Here is a 15,518-nt window from a genome sequence, read left to right as displayed (position 1 = left end):
GTGGACAAGGTTCCTCACCAACCGCCCAGGCACCCCGGGGGCCTAGAGACCCAAGGTGGCACCCATACACTCATCTGAGAGCCCAGCATAGGCTCCTCCCTTGTCACACCCCAACTACATGGCATGCTCATCCAAACTGTAACTTCTTAGGGTTTGGGAACTGTTTTATGCCACAATGGGTGTGATTTTAGGTTCTGCACACAACCAGTATTTCACATTGACAAGGATGGAGTGTTCCTGTGGCCCAGGGACAGATTAGAGAATTTGAGAAAAGTAGGTTCCTCTCTCTGAGCTGAGGCATGATGGACAGTACACTTCTAAGGGCTTCTGTCCTTTACCTCTGAGTGGAAGCTAGCATCCAAATGTAACATGGTCTTGCTGAAAGCTTTCTCATGTCAAAAGGAGGATTTTTTAGGGGAGAGAAAAGCTGTGTGTCTCCAGCCTACTTACATGGAATACTTAAAAACTGTTAAATTATTTTACTTATTTATTTTTACTTTATGTGTATGGGTGTTTGGCCTGCATTTATGTCTGTGTACTATGTGTATGCAGTGTCCTTGGGATTCAGAAAAGAGTGTCAGATGTTCTAGAACTGGAGTTACAAACTTGTTAGCTGTCATGTAAGTTCTGGGAACCAAACCCAAGTCCTCTGCAAGAGCAGCAAGTGCTCTTAACTTCTAAGCTATCTCTCTAGCACTTTTTTTTAAAGATTGATTGATTGATTGATTGATTGATTGATTGATTATGTATACAATGTTCTGTCTGCATGTGTCCCTGCAGGCCAGAAGAGGGCACCATATCTCCTTACAGATGGTTGTAAGCCACCAGTCAGTGCTCTTAACCTCTGACTTAACCTCTGAGCCATCTCTCCAGTCCCTCTCTAGAACCTTAGAGACAAGATTTAAGATTACTTATGAGGACTGGACACGGTGGTGCACATATATAATCCTAGTACTCAAGAGGCAGAGACAGGCATATTTCTGAGTTCAAAGCAAGTTTGCTTTGCATAGCCAGTTCCAGGCCAGGCAATGCTATACAAAGCAAGACCTTGTCTCAAAAATATAAAAGAAAATACTACCTATGAGTGTTTTAAGAAACTGTAGTCTTGGCCAAGCATAGTGAGTTCCAAATCAGCTAGGGTTATATAGTGAGACCCTGCCTAAAAGAAACACCAAACAAACAAAACAAAATAAAACAAACTGTCCAGTGTGTGGTCCTGCCTGTAATCCCAGCACATGGAAGGCAAAGAAAGGAGGAACTGGAGTTCAAAGTCATCCTCAGATATATAGAGAGTTTAAAGTTAGCCTAGACTTTATGTATCTTACAAGAAAAAAACAAAAAACAAAAACTAATTGCAGTCTTGAGAGGTGTAAGAACAGATTCTTCTTAGAAGGCAACTGTCCAACACATCCAATTGGAAACAGCAGTACCCCTATCCCACATCACTGAGACCTGGAAGGTTCCCTGAATCCTCACCTTTACACTGCAGGAAGTGCACACAGCTCTAGAAGGAACAGAGAGAAGGCAGTATCAGTGTAAGGAAGACCTGGGAAGGAAAAGCATCCTCCTCCTGGCTTCCCTGGCTGCTGCACACATCTGAATCAGCCATTGTTGCTTTGGGCCAGATCCCTGGTCACTTGGTACTTCACCTTTCACCATAGACGCACCATCTAAGTAGAACAGCTCCGGGAAAGATACTCAGCTTTATATAGCAATTAGCATTTTAAAAGTTCCCACGTCCAATTTCATAAGTAAATGCCTGCCAGGTGTGGTGACACAGACCTATAGTTCTAGCACTGAGGCTGGAGGATTAAGATTGAGGCTAGCCTGAACTATATAGTGAGGTCCTGTCTCATTAAAAAAAAAAAAAAAACAAAAAAACAAATTCCTTCTTGAAAAAATTCAACCCTAGCTGAGCAGTGATAGCACACACCTTTAATCCCAGCACTGGGGAGGCAGAGGCAGGCGGATCTCTGTGAGTATGAAGTCAGCCTGGTCTATAGAGCTAGTTCCAGGACAGGCTCCAAAACTACACAGAGAAACCCTGTCTTGAAACAAAACAAAACAAAACAAAACAAAACAAAACAAAACAAAAAACACTTCATTCTCAGAATAAGCAGGGAGATGGTAGCTATGGGCTGCATTTTGACAATCCATGCTTTAGGATTAGGATGAGGCTAGTTCTTTTCCAAGCTTTGTTCTTCCTTTTGCTTGCCTGCTCCATGCTCAAGGACATCTCAGAGGCATCTCCAGGTCTCTCTGTGCTGCTCTCTCCTCTCCTAACCCCTTTCTAAGATCTCCAGTGTCCTGGCCTCCTGCCCCAGCTCCAGTTGGTAAGCAGAAACTCCCAAGGCCTCCTTCAGCTGCCTGTGCCCCGTGTCTTAAAGACTGTTGTTCTATATCCTTTGATTGCTTGGGGCTGTTTCAGCCACAAAGTGGAAGTTACCCCATCTTGGCTAAACATGGGTGTCCCTTCACTATTTAAATTTAACCTAAGCCAGATGTGGTGGCATGTGCCTTTAATCCCAGCTATATGGAGGCAAAGGCAGACAGATCTCTATGAGTTCCTTCCCTGGTCTACATAGTGAGTTCCAGGCCAGCCAGGGCTACATAGTAAGACACTGTCACAAAACAAAACCAACCAAATATAAATAAATAAATTTAACCTAAATAAACCATGGTGGCACTAACCTATAGTCCCTGCTACTTAAGCAGCTGAAGCAGGCAGATCATGAGTTTGAGGCCAGTCTGGGGTGTACAATGAGACCCTGTCTCAGGGGTTGGGAACGACAGGAAGGAAGAAGAAAAGACTGAATTGGCTAGGTGTGATGAAACATCCCCCTTGTTAGTCTATCTGCTGATAAAGGCTTACCTCTTGCAGAATAGACAGGTAGGTGGCCAGGAAAATAGGGGAAACTTGGTTCTGCAGCAGCAACAAATCTGCAGGGAGAGGCGAGGTTAGAGCATGACTATGGAAGGCCACTGGAGTCCAAGCCCAGTCCCAGCAAGCGCTTGCCTGGGGGCTTCTCCCCAACCACCCAGACACCTGGTCCCACCCTCCATTGCTCAGAACAGCCCCTACCCTGCTGCGCAGGGCATCCAAGTCTCACCTTCCCCCTCTTGAGGCTGCTAAAGAGCTCCTTGTCCTGAAGAAACTTCTCCATCTCAGCCTTCACCAGCACTCGGCGCACATCCACCACCTCCTCCACAGTCAGAGCCAAGCTCTCCACAGGGTGGCTGAACTCCTGGGGGCAAAGGGTAGGGTCCTGCTTGCTCAACATCCTGGAGACCCCACAGTTACCTGGTCTCAGTCCAAATAACCTGGCTGCTTACTAAAGTATGTGAATCAGCTCACTCACTCCTGGGGGCTGGATCTGCTTCAAGGAGGCCCTGCTGATGTAGCAAGGTTCCCCAGTGCCAGGGCCCCAGGACCCCATCCCTTGTCCTCACTGACCCCATACCAGAAAACTCCATCTCCTGCTTGCAAACATACCATGGCTCCAACCTTCTCCAATCTTCCCACCCCACTCTGCCCCGATCTGTACCGTCCCCAGAAGCCCTGGGAATCATCTGCCCTACCTAACCCCGAGTGTGCTCTTTTGGACTCAGCAGGCCATCTGTCCCAACTGGCATTATGATGAGTGATTCTGGTTTAACCTTACTAGTGTGTGGCATAAGACTAGACACTAAACCTTCTAAGCCTATTTTTTCTGTAAAATGAGGTTGCTTTAGCTCCCTTGAGGCAATACAACATACAATTCTTTTTTGTTGTTGTTGTTTATTGTTTGTTTGTTTTGGTGCCTGTCCTGGATCTTGATCTGTAGAGCAGGCTGGCCTCGAACTCACAGAGATCCGCCTGGCTCTGCCTCAGGCATGTGCCACTACCGTCCAGCTAAAAACAGTTCCTTACCATGTATTTCTCTTATGTATGTGTGTATGTGTGTGGAAGTTAAATGGCAACTTTTGAAGGCGTTCTCTCATTCTACCATCTGGACATTACCTTTCATTAAAATTAATGAGGGGCTGGAGCAATGGGTCAGTAGTCAGCATCACTTACTGTTCTCTCAGAGGGACTCAGGTTCAGTTCCCAGAACCCACAGACTGGCTCACTCTCATCTGGAACTCCAGTTCCAGGGGAATCTGATGCCTTCTGACCTTGGCGGACACCAGTTACGCACATGGTGCACAGACATACATACAGGCAAAGTACTCAAATAAATAAATTAATAGCCTTATTCTTACATAGAACTTGCACTTTGTAAAGCATTTCAACACCTGTTTGTTTGTTTGTTTTAATTTTTATTATGTGTACAGCGTTCTGTCTGCATGTATGTTTGCAGGCCAGAAGAGGGCTCCAAATCTCACTACAGATGGCTGTGAGCCACCATGTGGTTGCTGGGAATAGAACTCAGGACCTCTGGAAGAGCTTTTAACCTTTGAGCCATCTCTCCAGCCCTCAACACCTGTTTTAATCCAAGCCTCATGAGATGATGGTGTCACCCCACAGTTAATCTCCCTTCACACACATGTAGATGTCCTGTAGGCTACCATCAGCTTTTCCCTGTTACTTCACTTGATAAATCTGCACAGTGAAATTCAGGCCCAAGTTAGGGCTCCAAGGCAGAGTACTAGTTCTTCACACAACACAAAACTCATAGCTGATGGGAACCAGTATGTCAAAGTCTCAGCCAACAGCACACTCCCTGCTGCACTGTATTACCCTCAAATCCCACAATTCAGGGTTCATTATCCAGACCACCCTTGAAATTGAACAAAGAGCACTTTAGGCCAGGGGCAAATGGTTGAAAGACAATTCTCTGGGCTTGGGGTCGCAGTACCAATGTGTACCAGCAAGTGGCAGCAAAGAGCAATCTCCCCAGATACAGGGAACTGGACCCTGGTACCCTCAAAGTCAAAGCCAGCCACTTAGGAGATGCTGCTCATCTCTCTCTTGAGCATCAGGCTAGTGAAAGAATGAAGATGATGCTGAAGAGGTCATCGGGGCAACCTACCCTGTCACTTACCAGCCACAGGTGTCTGGTATCTGGTGCAGAGGCCTCCGGTTTATCCACTGAGCTCAAGCTGCTGGGCAAGGCGGAGCCGAGGTAAGGCTGGGACTGGCCACTCACAGGACAGAAAACTGGAGAAAGAACACAGGCCCATTGGAACCACCTGGCAGGAGTGCTGTGCCAAGTGGGCAATGGGGACAGCATGTATGTTCCAGTGGGGAGGGAACGAGCTAAAAGTCAAGCCAAGAGAGTTAGAGTTGGTTCTGCAGTTAAGCGCGCTTGTTCTTGCCGGGGAACCAGGTTCAATTCCCAGCACCTACATGGCGGATCACACCATCCGTAACGCCAATTGCAAGGAACCCAAAACCTTCATCTGACCTCAGCAGGTACCAGGCATCCATGTGATACACAGACATACACAAACATGGTATACATACATGCAAAACACCCATACTCCTAAGATAAAAATTAAGTTAAAATTTTTAAATGACTTTTAGATTTTGTAAGGAAGCTACGTGACAGAAATCCACATTCTGCCAGAGTTTGCACTTCCTGATATCAAAACATATGCTCAGGGCTGCACTCAGTGCCGAAAACTGCGTTCTGCTCATCAACTGTCATTTCAAATTAGCCAATCATGCAAGAGCATGAGACCAAGCTCTGACTACTCAGAGGCACAGGACTCCTTTAGAAATAAAAACGGAGCCTTGTGTGGTGGCCGGATCTTTAATCCCAGCACTCAGGAGGCAGAAGCAGGCAGATCTCTGAGTTCGAGGCCAGCCTGGTCTACAGATCGAGGTCCAGGACAGCTAGGACTGTTAAACAGAGAAATCCTGTCTTGAAAAACCAAACAAAAAACAGAACAAAAAAACACACACTCATAAAAATGAAAGAAAGAAAAAGACCACCTAAAAGCTCTCTGGGGTCGCCTCTTGATTTGACATGGCCGTGCACCCTTCTGCAGAACTGAAACTTTTTGCCTTGCCCAAACCCTCTGGATTGTATGGTCATGTTCTTGGGACCCAGACTCATTTCTAACACTGACAGCTCTTGATGGAAGTCCAGCCACTGACTGATGGGACTATTTCTAGCTTGAGTCCTCTGGTGGGGGACAGTGGCTGGTGATAGGTCGGGTGCTTCAAGAGCCCAGCTGTCCACAGAAAAAGGAAAGAAAGAGTTGCCAGCCTCCTTACCACATCTCAGGATACCACTACTAACAATTACCCCTATGGAACAGAATCATGAGACTTTGAATTCTTTCTTTAAAAAGAATTACTTAGCTTTCTTCCTTTCTTCTTCTTTTTTTTTTTTTCCTCTTCAAGACAGGGTTTCTCTGTATACCCCTGGCCATCCTGGAACTCTGTAGAACAAGCTGGCCATGAGCCCAGAGATCCACCTGCCTCTGCCTCCCAAGTGTTGAGATCAAATGTGTGCACCACCACACCTGGCCTGATTTACTTATTTTTATTCTATGTGTATGAGTATATGTATGTGTACCACTTGTGTGCCTGGTGCCCACAGAGGCCAGAGAAGGGCACTGGGTTCCCTGTAACTGGAATTAGAGATGGTTATAAGTCACCATGTGGGTGTTGGGAATCACACTCTGCAAGAGCAGCCATCTCTCCACCCTGTAAGGATACAAGTTCTTTAGAAAATGTTTTGCTATGAATACAGGTTGGTTAGCTGGTTTAAAAAAAAAAAAAAAAAAAAAAATCTCCACTGGAAAGCAGAGATGATGACAGACTCAGCACCATCCTTGCAGGCACAAGCTACCCACCATGGGTACCTGCCTGCTCGAGGAAGGTGTGAGGCTGCAACACCGAGCCCATGGAAATGTAAAGAGCATGTGGTGTGAAGACTTACCCTGGTCTTGGGTGCTGGGCCTCCAGGAGTGCATGCTGCCTGCTCTGGCCCGGGGTGGCTCCATCCCTCCTGGGGGCTGAGTGACTGACTGCAAACCAGAGACCATCTCACTCCGAAGCTGAGCTAGGTCATGTTCCGAAAAAGAGCGGTCCCGCTTCAGGGTCACCTCTCCACAGGGGGACTCTTCTTCCTGAAAGCAATCCAGGCACAGCTCCTTCCAGACCGCTGCCCCCTCCAGACCGCTGCCCCCTCCAGACCGCTGCCCCGCCCTGACCACTGCCTCTAGTTCTGACCACTGCCTCTAGTTCTGACCACTGCCTCCAGCACCTCTTGTTCATCCTTGGACCAAGGCAGTGGATCCAGGAGTGCTAACTGAGCCCACCAAGATCCTGCACTGTCCTCTACATATCGCTAGCTCATATCTCCTATCTTCCAGATAGTTCATGGCAAGTGTCTCAATAGTCAAACCATTCTCTGAGGTCTTCCTGAAAACTCTGGAGACGACAGTTCTGTAGAAGGCTGAGCCCTCTGAGATGGCCAGCACTGAGGTCATCTTCCTTCCTAGTGGGCCTGAGGTCCTCAAACTGACTACTCAGGCTACTCCTCTGGCCACAAGAAGAAAATAACTTACCAAACAGACCCCTGTCCCGCTAAGACTTTCCCCACCCTTTCAGCATGATCTTTTGAAGAATCCCTAGTCTCTGACCTCAGACGTGTTCATTTCTTCCATCTCTGCTAAGGTGGGGGCTTTAAGCAGAACCCGGGGCCGTGGGCGCTGGCTTCCACTCCCAGCGTCTGTGACAGACAGGTTGATGCAGGAAGTGGACTTGATGTCCCCAGAGCAGGCATTGAGGATGCAGGGCAGAGAACCAAACCCTGAAGGCAGGAAAAACAAAGGCAGGGGTGGATGGTGAGTGGAGAGGGAGAGGAAGTCAGCACAGGGATCAACAGTGAGCGGCAAAGGCAAGGAGACCAGGGCAAGGGTGGATGTGGGGCAGGGAGGGAGGGAGCACAAAGCCAGAGTGGATGTTGAGCAAAGAAGACAAGGAGGCAGGGCAGGAACAGGGAATGATGTGGAAGGTCAGGGAAGGAATGGACAGTGAATGAGGAGGACGAGAAGGCCAGTGTAGGAGTGGACAGTGAGTGGGGAGATGAGGAGGTCAGTGTAGGAGTAGACAGCGAGTGGGGGATGAGGAGGTCAGTGTAGGAGTGGACAGTGAGTGGGAGATGAGGAGGTCAGTGTAGGAGTGGACAGTGAGTGGGGGATGAGGAGGTCAGTGTAGGAGTGGACAGTGAGTGGGAGATGAGGAGGTCAGTGTAGGAGTGGACAGTGAGTGGGGAGGACGAGAAGAAGGCCAACATGGAAGTGAACAGCTTCCTAAGCACCAACCACCTGGTTTAACTCTCCACTTAGAAGGGGAAACCGAAGGCTGCTGAGCCAGTTAACAATGAGTAGCTCTAGCTAAAGCGGAGAGCTGCCTAGCCTCCCAAAGACCTGGCAGAAGCAGGGTTGAAGTTCACCATCCTTATTCTTTTTGCAAGGAAGAACAAGTCTCAAATATCTGAATGTATATCTGGCTTCCAGTCACTTAGAAACTTGACTTTTATTTCATTTGGCTTCCAAATGTTGAGATCTGTCATCCACTATAACAACATATAAAGGCAAAATCTGGTCAAAACCTAGAGGGCAGCATTATTTCACTTTTGCAGACCTCTGGCCAAGGCTTCACAAGGCCATTATAACTTCTCTAAGTTTACAGTTAAAAAAAAAAAATTAAGGGGTCCTGGGTCCTCTACCCATACAGGACTCTTGGGGCTAACAGTCCTCAGATTTGATCTGTAGCCCCAGCAAGGTCCACTGGGGCTTCTCCCCCATCACTCACGCCCGCCCTTACCTCGGGCACCCAAATGCTGGGCCCCTACTGGACGAAGCCTCCGTTCCTGCTTGATTTCCTCCAGGATCTTCTCATGCAGTGTTCTCTGCTTTTGTGGTATAGGGCGAAGCCGTCTCTCCGAGACCTGCCGCCGACATGACACACTAAGTAGGAAGGGGAGGCAGGTGGTGACACGGGCTTGCTGGAGTAGTAGGGACATGCTGGAGTAGTCCAAGAGACTCAGTGCTACCTCTCAGTACCTCAGAAGGAAGCACTAGCCAAGGAAGCTTTGTGTACACCCGGTGTGAGGTGTAAATGCCTAAAAGTTCTCCCCAAGAGGAAGAAGACACAGACCCAGTAGCCCTATGCCAGAAATCATGTCCAACCATCCAGCCAACAGGCAAAAGAGCCCTCAATGGCCTCCCTCAGAAAGTGGATGTGATAAGATACCTCCTGGGTTGGTCACAGGAGAGCAGCAAGCCCCACATTCTCCAGAGGAAGAAGTGCAGAGCTGGTACCTGCTTTAGTGGGGGCCGTGAGCGGATGAAGTCCAGGATGAGCTCGTGTGCATCCTTCTTCACTCTGGGAGGGATGTCCCCATCAACCTGCCAGGAGGAGCAGGGTCACCCTGAGCTTGCAAGGGCCAACTGCTGGTGTTAGGGTGACCAGGAGGGGCTCACACAGCCCTCACTGCAGCCTTGTCTTCACGGCCAACTTTCCTCCTATGGCCTCTGTTCCCTGGGACTCAGCGGCTTCTCTAACAGGTACATAGCAGATACGTGGGCCACATCCAGCAGTGGCTACAACATTCGAGGTCTAGTGAGTCCTAAACTCAGCAGCCCAAGCTTCCTGAACCTAAGATTCTTCAGGAAATGGGGCTGTAGGACCCATCTCAGGAGTTGTCAGAAGGGTAATAGCAGTGCACATAAGGCTATGCATATGTGTGTCACATGGGAAAAGGTGGCTGGCTCTTAGGGCCCCTCCTGACCCTCAGGAACCTTCTCCTTTCCCTAATTATTACACCGTAGTCCCAGTACAACCCAGAGCTGTGGAAACCAGCCACATCTGCCTTACTCATATGTGCAGATGATCATCAAACTCTAACCAAGCACAAGGAACAGGGCAAGGGTTGCTAGTAGAGACAGAGGGCAGGGCCACTGGTCAATGACAGCAGGGTAAGTAAGAACTTGGGGAAGGGAACAGGGCCAGGGGTGCTGGTGGAGGACAACAGGACTGTGGCTCACCATGACCTTGCGCAGCTTATAGTTCCTGGCACGGATGTCCTGCATCAGCATCTCGAAGGGGGTGAGCTGGAACTCGGTGGGCAGTGGGTTAAACTCCTGCTCCTGTACTTTCTTCAGTTTCACCCCATGACGTAGCTCCCGCATGAGCTGGACCCAGAGCCGGGCCTGACCCAGACAAGAAAATGGCCTCAGCTCTGGCACCCACGGCTCTCCCAGCCCAAAGCTTTCTGGGTGTATTGTGTTCTCCTCTGTCCCAGGTCAGGAGGGGTCCATGTCTTACCCAGTCTGTATGTCCCAGGTGGTCAAGCTCAGCCAGTGGCTTCTCTGACCGTGGCTCATCTTCCCCCAGCTTCTGCAGCATCTGGAACCACATGTCTAGTTAGTGTAGAAGTGGCAGAGGAGTGGACCCAGCAGGACCCTGCGAATCCCATCTAGCAGGAGGCACTTCCCTAGCACTCGGTCAGCTAAAAAGGAGTCACAAAGGCACCTGTCCCAGGCATTGGAGCTTGGAGAGATCTGAGGAAACTATACCATAGCTTTGGAATGGCACAGGGAACTTTTATTTTTTTATTTTTCTTTTTTCTTTCTTTTTTTTTTTTTTTTGTTTGTGGAGCTGAGGATCGAACCCAGGGCAAAAAGCACTCTACCGCTGAGCTAAATCCCCAACCCCGGCACAGGGAACTTTTAATCCTCTTTTTGAGCAGGGCCTGGTGAGAGCCTAGTGTCCACATGCACTGGTTCCCATCTGACCCACATGCCTCAGAGAGGCACTGTCCTTCACAGGTGGTTGATGCAGAAGGGGAAGTACTCCCTGCTGCCCTCCAGACTTCAGTTCACCCAGCACCTCAGGACACCCTGGCCAACCCACGAGCCCACCCATTCTCATGGCTGCTTCTCTATATATGCACGACCTATACTAGAGGTCACCAAGAACCCATCTCTTAGAGGCTGTGTATGCTTCCTCAGCTGCTGTTCCAAGTCTGGAGCCCAGCACAGTGTGGCAAGTGTTAGTCTTCAAGGACGGGTGGAAACTGATGAAGGCAGATGACAAGATGAGTTAAACAGCAGGTCCTAGGAGGCCATCCAGATATGGAGTGCTAACATCGTGGTGAGGGCCCAGGAAAGATGCCAGGGACTCAGGCAACTGGAAATTTGGGGAAAGATGCCAGACTTGCTGCCTTGATGGGTCTGGGTATGGGGGCAGCCTGGGGCTTCTGTTTTCACTAACTCCCCACATAGAGAAGCATCTGCCCTTCAGCAGCACCCAGTGAAGACAGAACCAGTTACCCTGGCTTTCACCTTGAGCTACTTGCCAAACTGCGTTAAGACACACTATTATGTGGGACTCCTGGGGCAAAGGACATAGAGGATGGCTCTCCTGTCCTACTTAGAACAGCTACACCTGACCCTATGCACCTGTCCAAAATCACCAGCTCAGACTTGCCTAGGTGTGTCTGTCCAGGTCCCTGGGTCCCCAGCCCCAGCCCCTGACTGTCTCTGGGCTCAGTGGAATGGAGTGTAGAGGTATGTGCTCCTGCTAAAGCTCATTTGTCTGAGTAAGGAATTGAGTTGAACAACTCAACAGACCATGTTCACAGAAGGACAAAAACCCAAGGACCACCTGCCAGCCACAGGGAGCACAGGCAGAGAGTTCTCTGAGACTCCAGGAGGAGCTGAGGGGGAAGGTGGAATGGTGCATTGAATAGTGGGAGCTAAGGGAGAGCCTCCCAAGATTGGCACATGACAGTCACAAGTGAGGATCAATGGGTTCAAGCTGGGTCCCAGATTCCCGTTACTCAAACATCCCTGAAAGCCTATACAGGCTTCAAAGGGTCCTTCGAGGCTACAGGAAAAGGGATACGGCACAGAAAAGGGCAGGGTGGAACCAGAAACCAACATCAACTAACTTAAAAATTAACTTCTGCTACCTGAGCAAGAGAGCATGACTTGACCCTCACCTGCCCTGTTCCCAGTGCCCCTTTCATCATCAGTGAAATGCTGACAGAGGCCTGGACAGCCCACTTCACAGGGGAAAAAATGGTTCTCCTCCAAAGAAGAATGGAGACAGTCACAAGACGCCAAGCCCTAACTCTAGGTCAGGGGAAGTCAGGACAGCCTAGAGGGAATCCAGCATAGGAGCCGGCTAGATCCTAGACAGGCTCTGACACTGGGCTGAGGGACCCTGCCTCTCAGAGGTAGCATGTGCTCATTTGTAAGACAGGAGACCACCAAGAATGAAGCAGGGCTGTGGCAAGCACAGTAAATGCCCTGAGGGGTTCTCTCACCAGCCCACCCCAAGTCTCCAAGCCCATGGGCCTGCCTGTGTGGTGCCCCAAGGGAAGAAGTGGCTGTCTTTAGCATCCCATTTTCAGAAGGAACTGGGGCTTGGAGAAGCCAGCCAGTGAGCAGTAAGCAGATCTCCCTCTTGCAGAGATGAAAGAGGAGGCAGGGACTGTAATGGCTAATTGAGAGGCAACAGGAGTGATGGCCAGGGGCCGCTCACTGATTTCTTTCTCTGAAAACCCAGGGGAAAAGAAGGTATGAAGTTAAACATGTATGAAACCATTGGGCGTTAACAGCTTAGATGCAAGATTGTAAAACATCAGAAGTGGAGTTGGGGTTGGTATGTAAAATGAAATAAATAAATAAATAAATAAATAAATAAATAAATAAATAAATAAATTTTAAAACAATGTATGAAACATTTTGGACACTGCCCAGCAGGGTGGAGGGGGAGAGTTATGGGTATTCCTGGGAAGGTGCAGTCAGGCACCAAAGACCTTAATCCCTGTTGGACAACTGAGGATTGAGCCCCATTGCCTCCCTAGCCCCATTCCCAACCGGTTTGCACCCCCATGTCCCATCCATCTCCTCACTCCATCCAGCATCAGCCCTCCCACTTGCAGCCCATATCTCACTCACCTCCTTGGCCTCCCTCACCCGGGCCAGGAAGGCACGAAGCTCCAGCGTCTCCACAAAAAGAGCTCGGCACACTGCCTGGTAGTGGGCCTGTGCGCCATGGGGGTCGGTCAGGCGCAAAGCACACAGCCGCATGGCCTGGGCAAAGGTTCGCACGGCTCGGGGGCCGCCTTCAGCCTCCTCCTCTTCTTCTGGACCCCCATAGCCCTCATCTGCTGCCCCACAGCTGCTGTCCTCACAGTCACTGTTGGCCATGAGGTCGATGAGCCTCTCCAGCTGTGGGCTCAGCTCTCGCTCCTCACTCTCATCTAAGCCCCAGTCCAGGGCACGGTAGATAGCGAAGCCCAGGGACTGCACCATCTAAGGGACAGAGATGTCATATGGTCACCAGAGACAGCATTCCGAGCCACAAGGGTACTGGGGTCCACAACCAGCAGCACCCTCCATCATAAGACAGAGATGCCAGACCGAATGACAGGCAGGGAGAAGAGGAAATCACAGCATGGCTTATAATGATGATATAGAAATACCACCTCTTAGGGCTGGAGAGATGGTTCAGCAGTTAAGAGCATAGGCTGCTCTTCTAGAGGACCTGGGTTCAATTCCCAGCACCCACATGGCAGCTCACAACTGTCTGTAACTCAAGTCCCAGGGGATCCAACCCCCTCACACAGACATACATGCAGATAAAACACCAATAGATGTACATCAAATAAAAACAAATAAATTGCCAGGCAGTGGTGGCACATGCCTTTAATCCCAGCACTCGGGAGGCAGAGGCAGGCAGATCTCTGTGAGTTCGAGGCCAGCCTGGTCTCCAAAGCGAGTTCTAGGAAAGGCTCAAAGCTACACAGAGAAACCCTGTCTTGGAAAACCTAAATAAATAAATAGATAGATAGATAGATAGATAGATAGATAGATAGATAGATAGATAGAAAGAAATACCTCCTTTTTGCCAGAGGGGAATCACAGCACAAATAAATGACCACTGTTAAGAAGATGTCCCCCAAAGAGCACAGTCACTTCAGAAAACAGGAAACTTCTTACCAATATGCATAGAACATGTGATTCAGCACCTCCCTTCCCAGGCATTTAACCCAGAGAATGGAAAAGTACATCCACCCAAGGTTTGTTCATAAACTACTCATGCGCTCTTCACAGTGGAGACAGGTATGTGCCCACAGCGGGGCACTATAGAACAGGATCAGACAAACACACGCATATACCACACAGATCAGCTGAAAAACCATTATACAGTGTGGTCCCGTTGGCATGACTCAAAGCAAGCTGAGCCCATCCACGGCAAGGGAAGTTAGTAGCCCCCCTCCCTGAGCTGGGGCACAGTGGGGTGGGAAGGCTCAAGATGCCTTTTATGTAGATGGAGACGAACTGTCTTAACTCTGGTGCTGACTGCACAGTATGTATGACCACCAAAAACATAATTAGGAACGAGATAACCCTGCTAAGCACTAGCTTCTCATGTACTAGAACAGGGGGCTGAAATCAAAGGAGAAGGCCTGGTTGATGTGGCAGCCACCACTGCTGTGATGCTGCTTAACCACTGTAGTTTTGGGGGCTGGAGGTTTTCTTTCTTTTTTTATATATATATTTTTTAATTTTGCAGTGATGGGTACCAAACCCAGGCCTTCACACATGATATGAGAGTACTCTACCACCATATCATACCCTGGCCCTAGAGTTGAATTCTTAGATGTCCCCAAAGGCCCATGTGTCAAAGCTTTAGTTCTCACTTGCTTCCATTGGGAACTGGTAGAACTTTGAAGAAGTAGGCTTGCTGGGCATGGTGCACACCTGTAATCCCAGCATTTGGGAGACAGAGTCGGGCAGATTTACGTGTGTCCCAGGCCAGCCTGTGCTACATAGTGAGTTCCAGGCCAGCCTGGGCTACATAGTTAGACCCCGTCTAAACAAACAAATAAATAAGGAGGTAGTGTTGAGTGGGAAGTCTTCTGCTCACTGAAGGTGTGGCCTGGGAGTAGCTATTGGGAACTGGCCTCCAACTTTTCTTCTTTCACACCCAGCCAAAAGATAAGCAGCTTTTTCCTCCAAGAAATCCTGCCATGAATGTGTTACATCACCACAGTCCCAAAGCATTAGAACTACGTGGTCATGAGCTGAAACTTGCAAAACTGTGAACCAAAACAGCCCTTCTCCCCTTTGTGGAGCTTGAACCAGAGCCACGTGGCATGCTGAATATGCACTCTACCACTGAGCCACACTCCCAGCCAAACCTCACCTTTCTGATTATCCGAGGAGTCTGTTACAGTAACAGTTGACTCACATCATTGTAAGGACAGATGACATCCGTACACACACACACACACACACACACACACACACACACACACACACACACAATGTCATGCTGAGCAAACAGCTCACACCTTTAGTCCTGGCACTCAGCAGGTAGAGGAGCTAGTGAGTTTGAGGCCAGCCCAAGTTTTAGACCAGCCAGGGCTATACAGTTAGACAAATATGGAGCATGCAGACTCCTGAGGGCATGTGATGGAGCATGCAGACTCTTGAGGGCATGTAATGGAGCATGCAGACACCTGAGGGCATGTGATGGAACATGCAGACACCAGAGG

At 49.2% G+C, this 15,518-nt stretch overlaps 1 protein-coding gene across 1 annotated transcript in view; it reads right to left on the bottom strand.

Annotated features, from left to right (window-relative positions):
• Spire2 (spire type actin nucleation factor 2) overlaps nt 1–15,518 on the bottom strand; it is a 34,752-nt gene that overhangs the window by 870 nt on the left and 18,364 nt on the right. The window contains exons 3-13 of the mRNA XM_036187855.1: nt 12,913–13,269; nt 10,271–10,351; nt 9,991–10,155; nt 9,265–9,351; nt 8,768–8,891; nt 7,579–7,748; nt 6,873–7,062; nt 5,025–5,140; nt 3,111–3,245; nt 2,873–2,940; nt 1,477–1,504 (exon numbers count right to left, since the gene is read on the bottom strand). Coding sequence (XP_036043748.1) covers nt 1,477–1,504; nt 2,873–2,940; nt 3,111–3,245; nt 5,025–5,140; nt 6,873–7,062; nt 7,579–7,748; nt 8,768–8,891; nt 9,265–9,351; nt 9,991–10,155; nt 10,271–10,351; nt 12,913–13,269 — 1,521 coding nt within the window. The remainder of the gene's footprint in view (nt 1–1,476; nt 1,505–2,872; nt 2,941–3,110; nt 3,246–5,024; nt 5,141–6,872; nt 7,063–7,578; nt 7,749–8,767; nt 8,892–9,264; nt 9,352–9,990; nt 10,156–10,270; nt 10,352–12,912; nt 13,270–15,518) is intronic.

The sequence above is a fragment of the Onychomys torridus genome, chromosome 5 (assembly GCF_903995425.1).
Source record: "Onychomys torridus chromosome 5, mOncTor1.1, whole genome shotgun sequence".
NCBI lineage: Eukaryota > Metazoa > Chordata > Mammalia > Rodentia > Cricetidae > Onychomys > Onychomys torridus.
The sequence above is the reverse complement of the archived record's forward strand: the minus strand, read 5'-3'. Positions and strand labels throughout refer to the sequence as shown.